Below are 17876 nucleotides of genomic sequence, written 5' to 3'. Positions count from 1 at the left end.
AAACACATAGATCCCTAAGAACAGGAGGAAGAGGGGGAGCTGGAGCTCTGATTGTTCTGATAATCCCACAAGGATAAACTAAGTCACTGAGGAGCTCTTTCTCAGAGTCATTCTCTTCTGGGGCGCTGTCTGTGGAAACAAGGACAAAATACATAGACTGGTTAGAGGCACAAGCATGGCTGATGGAAGAAAGGTCTAGAAGATGAGCCAGTGCATGGATGCCCTCCTTTGTGCCTTTCTTCTCTCATCTGTGCTCCCCCCCCCCCGAAGCTATTGACAACGTGTCTGTGACTATATCTCAGCTCCCCTGGGTTGATCGTGAATCCAAGCTAGAGTCTGTTAGCATAGGCAGCAAGAGTTCTGTCCCCACTTGGGAGATGAGGAGATGGAGCCCCTGAATTGGCTGCCCAGTGACTCTCAGAAAGACCTTCCAAGAGCCAGCAGGAGTACAACCTGAGCCCACTGCCTCAAGCTCAGAGACAGGAGCTCTCCTGTCCCCATTGTCTCCATTCGTCCTGCCTCCCTCTCCCAACCAGATACGGGGTTCCTGCCATGGGGAGAAAGCCAAGAGTGTCCCCTCTGTTTGCACCTCCTACCTTTCTCCTCTCAGTGCCTTCACTGCATTTCACACCAGAGTCAGTGTTAAGAGTAGGGAAGGGCTCAATACATCCCAGACCCCTTATTTGTGAGTTTAAAAGAAAGCCATCAGGAAGAATGGGAGTCAGACATTCACCTTCCTCCTCCTTGCCCCCCACAGTCCTGGGCCCTATGCAATCTCTTTTTCCATCATCTCAAAGGAGAAAATGGTGTTAATGCATAAAGAAGACAGCCTCAAGTTTTAACTCTTCTGATTCCCTTGGTGCTGAGAATCAGAGCTTTTACAGACCCCAGTCTCCAAGGTGCTCTAGGAACAGACCAAGATTTCTGTTTGTGGATTTTCCCAGATGGTGTATACATCAAGTTTAGGAGAAAAAAAATAGCAACGCTCATTTTCACCAGAACCCCAGCTGGCATATCATGAAGAACTTTATGCTACTTGATGATCTCAGGGATCTGATTAGATACAGTTTCAATCCCCTGGGAATTTCTCAGAGATATGTCCCTACAGGGAAGAAATTGTACTGTCTTTGTTTACAGCCTGGATGATGATGTGTACCTAGCATCTTGGGACTCAGGTGTTCTACTCAAACTTCTCCTTATCTCCAAGGACTTCATGTTGTTTAGTGTTGAATTGGAGGGGGGACCCTCAGTTTTCCTCTCCTTTATTAAAGCTTGGCACTTACACTTGACATTAAGAGAGGATGATCCCAAACTAATTTTAGCCATTATTTCTAAATTTTCAAAGGGAGTTTTGAAAATAGGACAAAAAAAAAAAGTTAGGTCAGACTTGTAGGTGATATGGAAAGCACCTCAGACAAAATGTTTCTAGCACCATGAGCTGCTCAGAACAGTGGAGACACCCCCCGCCCCAAACACCACCTACCCTCAGCCCTACTAAGGGCCATAGGCTGGCTTTTACTATATATGAGGAGATTAAAATATCACATCACATATGCAAAGAAGCACACGCACACACACACACACACACCCCTTTACAAAGTTACTCGATGGATGTGTGCAGGCTAAGGTATTAACAGGAGATGTACCTAAAGGTTTTAATCCTGTCATCCTTCAGATGACAAAATTGTTCTCCATGGGATCTGCTACATGAATATTCTAAGAAATACTCAGATATGTGAGCAACTACATTTGTAAGTTTCCACTGAAGCTGCCTAAAATAATCCCAGATTGCTTGGAACAGTCCTGATTTACATCCATTATCCCTGTATAATTATTAATAGCAAACCTTCTCACTCTCAAAAGTGTCTGGATTTGGATAACAAATTATATGGTCCCCCTACTAAAAAGAGCGTAAGCAGCTCTCCAGGTCCTCTGGCTCCTGCTGTCTCCTAGACCCACTGACTTCTATCTGCTTTCTGAGCAAGGGAGTCTCTCTGTCCTTCACCCTCCTTACCCTGAGAGTTCTCCTTCACTGAACCTACTCTTCCTGGCCAACCAGTACTATCTTGTCAGTAGATTTTGGCTTAAAAATGGGAAGGGCATTAACTTCAGGCTGCTTCTGATTTATACCTAGCAAAAAAACCTAAAGCAAATAAAGTTAAAACCATAGTTACCTGCCTAAAGTATGTGGAAGGGGAATAGGGAGAGAAGAATTACATAGGAACAAGGAATAAAACATTGGTACAATTCTATATTGCAGTCATTGGTACCATGGTATAACATTGTTGTATATTGCTGTATATGGTACAATAAATTGATTAGTAGTATTTAACAAACTTGGACATATACATACATTTTGACCCAGCAGTTATACTCCTAGATGTATACCGAATAAAAATAAGTATACACATGTATACCTTAAAAACATGCCAAAAAGGTTCATGAAAGTTAAACAGATAAACGTCACAAAGCTATTATGGAAGAAAAGAAGCCAAGGACAAGAGAAGGCATACTTTATGATTCTATTTATATGAAGTTCAAAGGCAAGGAAACTAATCTTTGATGTTAGAAGTCAGATAGCAGTTATTCATGGTTGGTCAGTTGGGGGCTAGTGACTGGGAAGGTCTATGAAGGGTGCTTCAGGGTTGCTGACAATGTCCTGTTTCTGATAGGCGTGCTGGTTACATGGATGTGTTCAGTTTGTGAAAATTCATCAGACTGTGTTCTTATGTTACCCTTCAATTAAAAGTTTACTTACAACATAAATGGAGAACAAAAACAAATGAATATCTTAATAAATCATCCTGCAGAATTACTTTAACACTAAAATTACTAAACATCTTTGAGGCATAATTCCCTAATTTATAAAACGGAGATTTACTAACCTACCAACTTTCAGTATGATAACACATGCAAAAGTACCTTTTTTATTTCTCATCTATCTTATTTCTCTTAAAATAAAACCCCCTTTTGTTTCTCATATAAAAGGGAGGAAATCAAGAGGAAAAAGAATTAATGCATATGGAGCAACTGCAGAGCACCTGGCATTATGCTGGATGTTTTCTATGTAATATTATGTCTATAACAACTAGACATTGTGCATGTGTGGCAGATTATTCTCTCCAAAGATGGCCATTCCTGCACACACATACACATACATACATACATGCATCTTACATCCCACATGCTGTTGGTACAATGAAACTAACACTCCTCCCATAAAGAGATGGTGTCTATGCTTTCTAACCTTGCATCTAGGCAGGGAGTTGGGATTTCTCAGAGCAAGAGTATGGCAGAAGTGATGCTTTGTGACTCAGTCATGAAAGCATACAGCTTTCACTTTCTCTCTCTCTCTCCCCCTTCCCCGCTCCTTCTCTCTCTCTCCCTCCCTTCCTTCCTTCCTCCCTCTCTCTCTCTCTCCATACTCTTATTCCTCTTTTGTCATCCCCAGCATCTCAGTCATATTGGAACACTCTGGCTTTGTCTCCAAAAACACCACAAAGCAGAAAGTTTATGGCAGTTTATCCAATGTTGAGGGAGAGCAGAAGCTATCTAGGGGCCAGGACAGTGTCTAGTACAGGTCAGGATTACTTGGTCTAATTCCCCCTCACTACTCAGAGAATCTTTTTCCAGTTCCATATTTAGATGATGTTTTTGAGGTTTATTTTTATGAAGAAAATAGTTATTTCTTTCTAGTACATAATTTCTTACCCACTGCATTTCCCCCTCTTAAATAACAGGTTAGCAGATGTGTAGCAATGATCCAGCAATGGAACAGTAAGAAAGAATTATCTCTGTTCATTAGAGTAGAAGTCAGTGTATTCATTTATTCATCATCCAACAAGTTTTTATGAAGGTTAGCTATTTCCAGCAATCTTGCAAACTTTATATTCAGAAAAATCTCTCCTGATATAACAAAACCAAGAATTCAGAAAAAAATATAAAAATCATCTATTTGTTAATTTTTGAACTGGCAGAAACTAAGTGAATTCCTGTGAGAGCAAAAGAGAAAAAATAAGGAAGTAATAATCCAGAGGGGTGCACAAGCACTGGACCTGGGGTTTGCCCTTTGGGAACTAGTAGATGCCCTGTGGCCCAGAGTCAGAGTTTAATTGGGTTGCCTATGCAGGACATAAGAGATAAAGCCTGGGAATCAAGCAGGTTGGGAGTTTGGAACCTATTGATGCATAATACTAGATCCCCAAAGGGGAACATCTTCCATGGCTTAATTAGAGGAAGAAAAAAGCTCACATAGGAAGAGGGCAGAGATATGTATCTGTCTTGGCCTTGGCTCTAGAAGGGCAGAAAAAGAAATAAAATATCCCCTGAAAAGTTCTAACCACCTCTGTGTTTTAGGTAGAAAATTCATATTACATATATAACCAAAAAAAAAAAAAAATCCTTCCTGGAAAAATACAGTTTAAATCAAGATATCAAAGAATTTCCCCAGATAAATATCCAAGGATCATAAGCTCTTAATGAAAATCACTAAACAAACACAAAATAAGCCACCAGGATGAGAATCACCATAAATGAAAAATCACAGTCTGTACAACCAGACCTGCAAAATTATTAGGCTTATCAGGGACAGAATACAAAAAAAATGTACTTGATGTATTCAAAGGAAAAAAAAAAACAAATTGAAAGTATACTGAAGGAAAAATCAAAATTGACAAGGCATATTTTTTTAAAGACTCAAATAGAACTTTATTTATTTATTTATTTGCCACACCGCACAGCTTGTGCGATCTTAGTTCCCAAACCAGGGAATTCCCTCAAATAGAACTTCTAGAAATAAAAACATGATTGTTGAAATTAGCAACTCTATGAATATGTTAAACAACCTATTAGACACAGGTAAAGAGAAAATAAGTAACTTGGAGAGTAGAAATTATCCAGAAGTCAACATCAGCTAGGGGGATGGGGAAATAACTATCATTTAGAAATAGAACCCAAGAAATGTAGAAGTAAAGAAGGTCCGACAGATATATAGAGAGCATTTACCACATTCTAAGCCCTGTGTTTTGCACTAAAAATAAAGCAACAGTGGAAACAGTTGCACATAGTCCCTGTTCTTTCAAACATATAATTTATATGGAGAAACCTAGAATAAACAGATACTTCTAATAATCAATTAGAAATACAGTAAGTGTGCCAGAAAGGAGTTATGGGGTGCTATGAACCCATTTAATGGAGGGTCAGGGAAGGCCTCCCTGAGGAAGTGAAATTCAGGTTTAAAACCAAAAAGTAAGTAGGGATAAAAATAGTTGTTTGTTTGTGACTGTCCAGCATTGGCACTCCTTCTGCATTTGGGAATCTGCCCTTGTGTGAGCCTTGGATGGAGCCAGGACTTGGCCTATTTCCGTGAAATCTCTCCAGAGAACATAAGACCTGAGCTCAGCTCAGATGTTCCCATGCAGGTCTCTGAGTCTGGGGCAAGTGACACAAGAAACAAGAACAACTTATATTTCTTTTTGGCACAAGGAAAGACAAAAAAAAATCGATCAGTCAGTAACAAACATCAGGTGTTGGTGGCACCAGCAGGAGCAGCCAGCTCAGCCTAACCAGATGGTTCTGAGGTGTAACTTGGCTGTAATTCCACCACCTGGCTTCCCCTGGTTGCTGCCTGACTCCAAAAACTGGTTCCTCAGTCTGCTCTAAGATTCTGTGAACCACCCCATTTCTTGACAACTCCCTTTTTTGAAGAAGTTAACCAGAATCAATGTCTGCTGTCTGCAGTCAAGAACCCTGGCTGGTCGAATAGGGACTGGAGATTAAGGGGAACGTGGGCGGGGAGTGGATGCAGGGAAAGCATTCCAGGCTGTGGGGCAGCTTTCTCACATCCCTGTGATGAAGGCAGACACACCCGCCAAAATCACTTTCTTAAAAGGGTGTAACAAACTCTCAGAGATTTTCTTCATTTTGAATGATTTTTCCCCTTCCAGGGAACTGTTGTCTGGATGTGGTTTAGAGGATAAAATGAACAAACATTCCAGATTCTGGAGACCATTCTTCATACTCCTACACAAAGTTTTTTAAACCTTCAATTCTCCAATGACTCTTCTTTTCTTTAATAAGCTGCTTTTCTAGCTAAACAGAAATGCATTTGATTAATTGTCTGACCAGCTTTTTTAATTCTCTGTGGGCCATAACAACAAAAACAAATAATAATAATAAGGATTATGTTTAACATCTAAGAAAGCTAATGACACAAAAATTATTTTTATTAATGATTAAATTGCTAGTGTGTGTTTATATTGGTCATTGTTATTATAAGGTTCTGTTTTTCATGGGCTCTATATACACTTTGTTGTCTTTGCAATTCCTTATAAAATCAATACATGGAATAGCTTTCTGCGCACCTTGTAAAACGTGGAAAATAATTTACTCTTAAAAATCATTTATAGAGTATTATGGAAAGTGTATCTTTGATTTTGCAACAGATCTTTATTCGGAAACAGTCTCCAATTATTACATTGTTACTATGGAAACACACAGTCTGCTTTATGATGTGGTTTTAGAAAGGCATTGCTATTAGTCTTGAATGATAAGTAGAAGTTTACCAGCAGAGAAAATCAGGAGGATGTTCTGGGCAAAGGGAATCACAAAAGGAAATATTAAAGGTCATATGGGGTGGCGGGGGAAGCACTGCAAATTTGGGGAATGGAAAATGACACAGACTTGAATTGTATACATGGCAGAGACGGGTGGGAGGTAGTTGGGGTAGATTAATGATGATAGTAAATTATATCCTTCTTCCCTCTCTGAGTCCAGAATCAATTGAGAAATTAGACACAGAAGTCAGACAGGAAAAAAAAATGCCAGCTTTATTGCTGATAAGGTTGATTGGAAGACCCAGCTTGGACGTACATCTACATCCAAGGACCTTATAGCTCCCTCATTGCACACCATAGACTAAATTTATGAATCCAGGTCTAAACTGAGCTGGACAACTGTTGGTGTTCTCAACAAAGAAACAGAGTTGCAGATGGAACAGATGATTGGAGATCCTGAGAATGTGCCTGTCCTAACTAGAAATGAAGCGGGCTGTAGGAAGGGGGCTGGGCCACACTAAGCCACATTATAAGTTAACTCTCCCAATTTCTGATCAGTCCTATAAACCAGCGGTCCCCAACCTTTTTGGCACCAGGGACCAGTTTCATGGAAGACAGTTTTTCCACGGACGGGGCTGGGGTAGAGGGTTGTGGGGGATGGGGATACGGTTCAGGCGGTAATGCGAGCGATGGGGGGGATGGTTCAGGCGGATAATGCCAGTGATGTAAGGGATGGTTCAGGCGGTAATGCGAGCGATGGAGGGGATGGCTCAGGCGGTAATGCCAGCGATGGGGAGCGTCAGGTGAAGCTTTGCTCGTGCACCACTCACTTCCTGCTGTGCAGCCCGGTTCCTAACAGGCCACGGTCCGCTGGTGGTCCGTGGCCTGGGGGTTGGGGACCCCTGCTATAAACCATCCTCTCCTTTGGGGAGAAGTGGGGAGAATAAGGGGGAAGAGAAAGGGTTGCTTCTTCATTTACCTGCCAGGGACATACAGGCTTCTCCCCCACTAGGGAAAGTAAAGCATAATTGAAGCTAGAATCGCATTTGGAGCCCAAAGTGGTTAGCACCAGAGTTTGGACTTCACTGTAGTCGATGGTGAGCAAAATGGGAGAGCCTTGACATCTCCAGACTTGCCTTTGAATTTTGGTAAAGGGCGAAGGAGAAGGATGGGGCTGGAGACCAGGAAACCTGAACTAAGGTGGTGGGAGGGATGTGCAGAATGTCACACATGAGAATAAATCAAAGAGAAAGCTACTCTTAGAAAAGGAATTTAGGATCCTCAGATGAACACATCACTGTTAAAAAGTTCTTTGAAAAGAAGGAAACAATGTTGTCCTTCTGTGCAGCTAACAGAAACATTTCACATCATTCCACTGACCTTACAGCTTCAAACATAATGAGTACAGCCGTTAAAAATCATGATTTTCATATATATTTAATCACACAGAAAGCTGTTTACAGTATGTTACAAAATGAAAAATAAAGTTATAAAATCATACTTAATATGATCACATCTGTTTTTGTGTGTTTGTATATGTTTATGTGTGTATTGTCTTTGCAAACCAATTTAAGCCATCACGACTACACACACACAGGTATTCTGAAAAAATATACACCCAAATCCTAAGAGTAGTTAGTTATCTCTAGGTGGCAAGATCATAGATTTTTTAATCTTTTGCTTACCTATACATTTACATATTCTTACAACACTCAAGCATTGCTTTTGCAAATTTAAGAAGAATTATTTTAAAAAATTAAAAACAAAACACTGTATAATTTAGTATTTTAAGATCTCACTAAGGATTCATTCAGCATTTATTTAGCACCTTCTGTATCTGTCAGGCATTAAGCTCCCTGCATGTGTTAGATCACCTAGCTGAGGTTGGGAAGATAACCTCAAATAAACATTTTCTGAATATATTACTTCATAATCCATATTGCCATAGTCCAGGAGGCCTCACATGTTTATATTACTGACCCTAGTAGATCAGTGCCGTGAGTAAGGAGAAGAGTCTTTAGTGTGTCTCCCTTGACATTTCTTTTTGGCAAATTGTTTTCAAATGAGAGTGAATTATGGACTTGTTCAGCTCAAAGGCAGCAAGACCTTGGTCTTGGCACGAGATGCATATACGTGCATCACTATTTCTTACACATGCAGATTGAGCCTCTGGAAGGCAGTGAGTGGTAGGAGTGTGGACACCAGAGTCAGACAGTCTAAATTCAGTTCTTTACTCCACCGCTTACTATCTATTCAATCTTAGGCAAGTTCCTTAACGTCTTTAAGCCTCAGTTTACCCATCTATAAAGCAGAGAGAATTATCTCATACAGTCGTAGGGAAGACTAAATGAGAACTTATATAAAATGTGATTATTACTGTTTGAAGAACATGAGTTCCTTGAATGTGAAAATATTGTCCACCTTCATTCTCAGATCACAGTCATTGCAAGATACATGAATGAAGGAGGCAAACGGGACAAGGAGTCATGTCTTTAAGGAGGCCAGACTGAATGGCATCTACAACCAAATGTGTGGACAAGCGTCTCGGGGCTTTTTTTCCTCCCGCTCCAGGCCTAATTCTTCCTTTCATGTAGTCTCACAAGTCACTGATGGGAACCTAGGAAACTGTCATGTGAGCAGGTAAAAAGTGGTGAGAAGTGACACTTTGGAATCATCGGGTTTGGGACGCAGAGCATTGGCCTATTGACAGAAAGCAAGTCTCACTTGTACATAGACAGGTATCCTCAAAGAGCAAACATATAAAGGAGTACTTTACAAACACGAATATTCTCCCATTAAATACCTGCTTGCAGAATTACATTAAATACAGCTCATTTCACCTAATAGTCATATCCCAGACTTAAACACCATTTGTCTTTATGTAGAACCAGTGCTGGGGCAGGGAAAGTACAGGATGAGCCTGATTGTTTTGCCAGAAAGTAATTAAGTGCTCAAAATCTAATGGAGATATATTAAAAGGACATAAGATCCAGTGTGAGGAGGGTCACACTGGACAAATCAGGGACAAATTGAGCATCGAAGTAAATAATGACAATAATGAATCATAACTCGGATAAAATTAGAATGTATGAGTCCACAGTGCTATAAATGAATGACTGAATAAATATAGAAGAAATAAAGGTTCTTCCTGACAAAATGCAAGCTAACAAATAACAAAGGTTTGATGGAGTTAGACAGTCTCCATTTTACAACCATCAGAGTAACAGATTCAGGCAAGCATCATCAATGGCTGCTAAAACTAGGGTGTGAAAGATTGAAAAGGAACGTGACATTTCATAGTTTCAAAATGTCTCCTCACAATTTACTTTTAATTACAAAGGAAAAAGTAGTAACCGTCCCCAATAAATTACTAAGGAACTTGCAAAGTTTCAAAAACTCTTGTTTTATCAGATGTCCCCAGAAGCAATTCTGAGAGGACATAGAATATATTCATTTGTGAGAGTAAAGAAAAAGGAAGCTTTGCTCTGAGGAAATGGTGCTTTGCAAGGTCAGCAAAGAAGAACCAGGTTATGGTCTTGGTGACTTTTTTCCAAGTGTATTTATCTTTTGAACACAATCATTCGACCTTATAGTCTCTGTTACTCTGGGGGAAATGGGAGTGTCATACCCCATTTGGGAGTGTCATGAATGATTCACTTCTGTATTGCACAAATTTTTCTTCAGTATGCTGTCTCTGGGATATTAGTTAAAATGAGGAGTACAAAATGAATGCCCAACTGTTGGTATTTTATAAAATTTCCCTCAAAGCCCTCTGTTCAATTGGATAGTGATTTAGAGTTTACTATAATACAATACATTTTATATAACACAATACATTTATATAACACAGTACATTTTACTCTTAAGAGATGTGTAAAGTTGTGGTTTACAAATCATGATAGGGTCTGGCTCCTGCTACAGATGCCAGGTGGCATGTGCCTAAAATTGGGGATCAGGACTAAACATAAGAATAATACCATCAAGGCATCATTGATGGGATATTAGGGGCCAAGCATGTGTTTATCTGTGTGCTGGAAGAGAAGAATGTGTTGCCAGAAGACAGAACAGGAAAGCCCCTTTAGTAAGTCAGCTGCTAAAACTGCTAGATGCTCCAGTCTTGCATCCAACATATATTTGTTAAATCCCCACTCTGCATGTGCTGGGCACTGTGCTGGGTGTAGGACTGTCTCAAAATGGACACCAGGGACTCTGCTCACCCAAAACCTACAGTCTTATTTGTGGTGGATACAGAAAAGAAAGTGAGCAAGGACCCTACATTGTGACCAGCACTTGATAGATTGACTGCAGTGTTCTGCTGTGAGAGCACAGAGCAGAGGTGCAGAAACGAACGGGGTGGGGTGGGGGGGGAGGTAGAAGAAAGATATTCCAGAAAGACACCTCACGATAGATTATCACAGACATAAAGGCTCCAGAGTACGTTCCCTTCCTAGAATTAAAAAGATGACCAGCAATATGATTAAGCCAAGAAAGAGCCATTTAAGAAATAAAAGGAGTATATAAGGAAGGAAAAGAAGGATGGAGAAAACATTTTCAGTTTTGCTCCCTCTTTTCTTACCCATTCCGATACCACAAGCAGTTTATGAAGTAGAGAAAAAAAAAGATGTAAAAGGAAGAGACAATAATACAAACACCACCACCACCAAAATTAAAGATGATAAATTTTCATGAGTGCCGCCCTTAACCAGTACAGAGTCTGGCCAAAGTAGACAGTCCAGATATGTTTACACTGCTAGTGAGGGTGCAAGTTGAGGTAAACTTTCAAGAAGGGATTTTGCAATAAAATTCAAGAATCTTGTATAATTCAGTAATTCCTTGCCTAGGAATATATTCTGAATGGGTGGGGGGAGACTCAAAGATTTATTGAATGTTGTTAATCAAGCATTATTTATAATTTGGAAATATTAAAATAGTATACAGCAGTAGAAAATTGCTCATTGGATATAATACATCCACATGGTAGAATTTTACGTAATTATGAAAACCAAATTGAAGGCAAGAGATCAGAAAAAACAAATTCTTGCTGTGAGCTCTGTCTTGGGGCACACACTTTTGTAACCAGGGCTGGTGCTTCCTTGTTTTCACAGTGTTCCTTTCTCTCTCCCTCTTTTGGGCTACCCATGACCCTTCATATACATCTTTTCTGCTTTTCTATTAATTTATTTATCCAATAATAATTCCTTATTCCCTCCTCTTCTAATTAATTTTCATCAGTTTAAAGCAACTGCTCATAGACTTTGAAAACAAAGGCAACATTGTGTGTATGTATGTGCAGGTACCGTATACTATACGTGCAAAGACTGTCTAAAAATATATAATAAGCAATAGTGATGGACCCGAGGGAGGGTACAAAAGGGCCAGAAAATTGGAGTGAAGCGGACGTCCTTTCACTGATTATTTTTTGGTAATAATTTTAATTATCATGAACATGTACTGCCCATTTAATATACAAATAAACATATATAGTAAATAGATTGTAGAAATAATCTGATAGAGCATAATCATTTTTCATTTAAGCAGGCATGAGCCCAGAAAGATGAAGCAGTTGTCCCAAGGTCACACAATAAATTAGTGGAAGTGCTGACATTAGGAGGAGAAGATCTAGCAGGAATGGAGATTAAATTTGCTGAGCACTTGCCATTTAATTTTCTTAATAATCCTGTGAAAACATTTGCTCAGAGACATCAAGTAACTTGGTGAAGGTCACATAGCTACTGAGTAAAAGCGAGGGTTCAAATTTGATTCTACCCTCCAATTCCCTAGTCTATGCTTTTTCTAGGTCTTTATGCTACTCTCCTCCTCTCCCCTGTCCCAGTCATCCAGATTCCATACTGTCCATCCGTCTTTTCTATGCTGTCTAAAGCACAGTTCTCTCATTCCACTCTCATTCTTTTGAACTCACCCTTATTGATCTGTACAGTCCAAAGGGCAAAACTGTATATCCATCCAAACTTCATTTTTCCAAATAGAAGAGACTTTTCCTAAAGAGACTCTCATAAATCAAAGGTATTTTCACAGCATTTCACATATTGTTGCTTCACCAAAAAAATATTTACCACTTACAATTTTCTTTTAAAACAAAAGGCAACCCTGCCTCCCTTTACATAATACCATTAGGCTGTGGGTCTACAAACTTAAGCTGTACAACTCTTCCACCCTTTACTGGAAGTTGTGTCAGCTAGGGTCCCCACAGAAAACAGATGATCCACTGAAACAAAATGATTGAAAAAGATAACAAGGGAACTATTTGTAGGGGTGTAAACAGAAAGGTGATTGAGAGAAACCACAAAGGGATGATCGAGCTCCCAAGACTAGCAACAGCTAGGAGACATTGCCACCCCTTGGCATGAAGAGACAAAGGAGGGAGCATTTACTGTAACCAGGTAGGAAACAGGGCATTCAGTTCCTGACACTGTAGCCCAGCTGGAAGGAATTCCAGGAAATAAATATCACAAGTATCACGCTCCTCTCACCTTCTGATTTCGTCTGCTGATGCCAACCCAGCCAGAAACCAGGGGCCAGGGAGCCCATTGACAGGATCCTCCCGGGGCTTGGAGTAAAGTACAAAGGGCAGACTGTTAATCTGGAGAGGCACACAGAAAACAGAAGCGGTACCGTAACAGTCAGTGGCCGTTTCCTCTGTGACTGGCTGCTGTGTGGTGCTAACCGGATTACTGACTTACAACACTAGGTTTTCTGTGGTTCTGAAAGAGTCTCCAGATCCTTAGCTGACCACCCTGAGTGGCAGACTTCTCTACTCTTGCTTTAAAAGCACAGCTTGAAAACGGGAATGATTGTGTGTGAAATAATTCCCAAATCCTGTCCTTCGTAACCTTGACATGTTCTCTGAGGTCTTCCACCCAGCCTGGCCAAATCCCTTAAAGTCCAAGTCCCAGAAGCTCCACATCACTGTCTCAGGAGGTACCATGCTTGCTGCTCTCCAGGTCCTAGCACACTTCCCCCACACACTCTGCAAAATTCTTCAAGAATTTGTCTGGTCATTTAGCCAAGACCATCTCAACAAAATGTTATACCTCCTACCTTCATGCAAAAATGTGATATTTAAAATTAGCCCTTGAAAAGTTGCCTGAAATTTCTGTAGACAGAACCAGACTTTCATGTCCTAGACCAGCTCACATTTGAAATGAAGCCTTCCAGGTTTGAGGAAGGGCTGAGGGAGGAAGAAAGTGAACAGCAATGGAAGGAAATCAGTATTAGAAATCAAGAGCCTGGATTCTAGTCACCGTTCCGCTGCTGAGTAACTGCGTAACTAATGAACCTTGGTGAAGGTGCATAAGCCTGTGTCTATTCTCAGAAATACGATAGAACTTAACTAAATGATCCTAAATGTCCACTGAATGTGAGTATCCTCTAGTTTTAAGAATCTTAATTTAAAGGGCTCTTAAAATGGGAAGGACAAACTTGTTTGAGAAAGAGTACAAATTTTCTCCATGTAACCAGTGGAACTTGAATCATCTATGGAAAGAAAAATGTCCCTTTCCTAAGTATTGCCTCTTTCTCAGGAGAATGATTTTTTGCTCAAAGTTTTCTTCAGAGCAATTTTGACGTCCTTATTCCTCAGGCTATAGATTAAAGGGTTGAGCATGGGCACCACAATGGTATAGAACAAGGAGGACACTTTCCCCAGGTTCATGGGTAAAAGAGAAGATGGTTTGAGGTACATGAACGCCCTTGACCCAAAGAAAAGAGAAACTGCAATTATGTGGGAGCTACAGGTGCTGAAGGCTTTGGACCTGCCCTCGGTGGAGCTGATGTGGAGGATACTGGAGAGGATGAGGGCATAAGAAAGGAAGATGGTAGCTGTGGGCACACCAATATCAATACCCACAACAACAAAAACTACTGGCTTATTTACATACGTGCTGGTGTAAGAGCACTCATGAAGGGGAAGGATGTCACACATGAAGTGGTCAACAAGATTGTTGGCACAGAAGGTCAGTCTCCCCATGCATGCTCTGTAGGCCATGGCCTTAGCAAACCCCATTACGTAGACACCGAGCAAAATAGGTAAGCAGACCTGGGGGAGACATGGTGGCCATGTACACCAGCGGGTTACAGATGGTGACATAGTGGTCATATGCCATCACTGACAGGATGAAGGACTCAGAGACAACAAAGAAAAGAAAGAAGAAGAGCTGAGTCATACACCCTGCATAGGAGATGATGTTCTTCGTTGAGACAAAACTCATCAGCATTTTGGGAGTGATAACAGTGGAATAGCAGAAATCTATGAAGGACAAGTTATAGAGGAAAAAGTACATGGGTGCACAGGTGAGAGTTGAGTCCAATCAGGGTTATCAAGCTCAGGTTCCCCACCACAGTGACCACGTAGAAACCTAGAAACAGGAAGAAGAGGGGGATCTGGAGTTCCTGCTGGTTGGTTAAGCCTTCGAGGATAAACTCTGTCACAGAAGAGTTCTCAGCTACCGTTCTCATTTAAGGCACTCTGTGGGAACAAGGGAGAAGAGTCACTTAGAGGGAGATGGGGAGAGAGCACTGCTGCCCTCCCTGTCACCTCCCAGTTCTTTAGAATTAGATCCACACTTAGATATTTTGGACTTCAGCAGAAAGGCCTTTCCGGAAGCTATGGGTCTGTTCCCATGACCCCCTAGTGACTCTGCCTCTGGAGCACCATCGGGGGACGGATCTGCCTCCAAGAGGAGGGCCACTGCTGCTGGGAAGAAGGGACCCAAGGATGCACTGAGGAGTCTCCCGGATCTTTACTTCAGTCCATTTGTTGTGTCGTTCCAACTCCAGTGTCTGCTCAAGTTTACAGTAACTGCGGTCAGTCTCTGGGAAGAGTCCTCTGAGAGAATGGAGCCAGCCCAGCTGTGCTAGAGTGTCCACCTCATGGTCAACTTGGACAGACCAGAAAAGGAAGGTGGTCCTTCCCAAAACCTTTACTACCTGAGGGTGGGGACTTAGGAGAAGTTCAGCCCAGATGCCGTCACTCACCTCTTTCAGTCTGCAGCTTTAGCCCTGTCCCTGTCGGTCCAACTCTTGCCCTCGATTGTTCAGACAGACAAGTGGCTCTGGTGCTAACACAGGTGAAGGAACTAAGCGTGGCCCCTTTAGTCCCTGTTCTATTTGGGGGATCAGAACTTGGACTGCCTTCGAATTCTTTCTGAACTAAAGAACTTGATATCTGATTGAGGCTTTGCCCTGAGGCTTTTTTCCAGCTTGCAGAAGGCAGACAGCATCCTCGCCTGTAATCAGTGCCAGGTGGTGACAGGAGACTGAGCAGTTTTATTCTGGTTTTAGAGGTCTGGGGACCTGATTGGAAGTAGAAAGCCAGAGGTCCCTTGGGGCCACAGCCCTAAAAATTAACTCTAAAAAGAAGGAACTTTTGCTTATACCCTGGATAATATTTGAATGGGATTTTAGAAACATTATTTGTTCAGTTAACAGCTACTCAGTGAAATGTAAAAATAATAATTTACCACTTATTTAGCACTTATTATATACGTATACCCAACAGTCTTCCTCTCCTAGCACTTGTATGCTGAACCCAGCGTGCAAGGATCCAAAGCATTTTACATATAATACTTTATTCTCCCCCAAATCCTATGAACTAAGTTTTATCACTCCAATTTTAGAGATGAAGTATTTTACTAAATGTTACAAAGGTCATATGAAATCTAGGTCCATCTAACTCCAAATCCGGTATTTTTAACAATTGCATTTAATATCTCCCTGTGGGAGATAACTAAATGTATAAAGTCTTATCTTCAAGGCTCTGACATTCTCTTGGAAAAGATAAGATAGAATATATCTTACTAAATATGCAAAAAAATAATAAGATCCAGAAAAAATTATTTATTAAAAATAAAATGCATCTCTTCAATAAGCAGTGCTGGGAAAACTGGACAGCTACATGTAAACGAATGAAATTAGAACATTCCTTAACACCATACACAAAAATAAACTCAAAATGGATTAAAGACCTAAATGTAAGGCTGGATACTATAAAACTCTTAGAGGAAAACATAGGCAGAACACTCTGACATAATTTCGATCCACTTCCTAGAGTAATGAAAAACAAAAACAAAAATAAACAAATGGGACCTAATTAAACTTAAAAGCTTTTGCACAGCAAAGAAACCATAAACAAAACCAAAAGATAGCCCTCATAATGGAAGAAAATATTTGCAAACAAAGCAACCGACAAGGGATTAATCTCCAAAATATACAAACAGCTCATGCAGCTCAATATCAAAAAAAACAACCCAATCAAAAAAATGGGTGGAAGATCTAAATAGACATTTCTCCAAAGAAGACATACAAATGGCCAAAAAGCACATGAAATTGGTAGAGCCACTATTGGAGAACAGTATGGAGGTTCCTTAAAAAACTAAAAACAGAGCTACCGTATGATCCAGCAGTTCCACTCCTGGTCATATATACAGAGAAAACCATAATTTGAAAAGATACATGTGCCGCAATGTTTGTTGCAACACTATTTATAATAGCCAGGACATGGAAGCAACCTAAATTTCCATCAACAGATGAATGGATAAAGAAGATGTGATACATATATACAATGGAATATTACCCAGCCTTAAAAAAGAATGAAATAATGCCATTTGCAGCAACATGGATGGACCTAGAGATTGTCATACTGAGTGAAGTAAGTCAAAGACAAAGACAAATATATGATATCACTTATGTGTGGAATCTAAAAACAGGGTACAAATGAACTTATCTACAAAGCAGAAATAGAGTTACAGATGTAGAAAACAAACTTATGGTTACCAGTGGGTAACGGGGGGGGATAAATTGGGAGATTGGGATTGACATATACACACTACTATATATAAAATAGATAACTAATAAGGACCTACTGTATAGCACAGGGAACTCTGCTCAATACTCTGTAATGGCCTATATGGGAAAAGAATCTAAAAAAGAAGTGGATATATGTATAACTGACTCACTTTGCTGTACAGCAGAAACTAACACAACATTGTAAATCAACTATACTCCAATAAAAATTTAAAATAAAATAAAATGCTATGCAAGTTTAGAGGAGGGCTTTCCACATACCACCACTTACATTTCAGTTTATCACAGGAATTGCACAGTATCTAGTCCAGGAGAAACAAACCTTCCATCTCTTGGAATTTGAGCTTGACAGTAAAGAACAATCCCCATCAGTTAAGAACAGTTTTTTTCCAAAATTGCTAAATTGTTGGAATTCTCCTTGATATCCCGTGTCCTCCATCGTCTCAGCTCTCTTTCGGTCTCCTGGTACCCTCAGACTGATCCTGAGGTCTTGTGGCTTGA

At 40.4% G+C, this 17876-nt stretch overlaps 2 protein-coding genes across 2 annotated transcripts in view; both read right to left on the bottom strand.

Annotated features, from left to right (window-relative positions):
- The window catches only part of TMEM225 (transmembrane protein 225), a 188197-nt gene that overhangs the window by 123488 nt on the left and 46833 nt on the right, over positions 1-17876 (bottom strand). The window lies entirely within an intron of this gene.
- The window catches only part of LOC309637016 (olfactory receptor 8B8-like), a 31078-nt gene continuing 27279 nt past the window's right edge, over positions 14078-17876 (bottom strand). Inside the window, 3 exon segments of the mRNA XM_082410947.1 lie at positions 14078-14616; positions 14618-14861; positions 14863-14929. Of these exon segments, the coding sequence (XP_082267073.1) occupies positions 14092-14616; positions 14618-14861; positions 14863-14929 (836 nt within the window). The 3' untranslated portion in view covers positions 14078-14091.

The sequence above is a fragment of the Balaenoptera physalus genome (genome assembly GCF_965194825.1).
Source record: "Balaenoptera physalus genome assembly, chromosome: 10".
In the NCBI taxonomy this organism is placed as follows: domain Eukaryota; kingdom Metazoa; phylum Chordata; class Mammalia; order Artiodactyla; family Balaenopteridae; genus Balaenoptera; species Balaenoptera physalus.
Note: the sequence above shows the minus strand (reverse complement) of the source record. Positions and strands in the feature narration are given on the sequence as shown.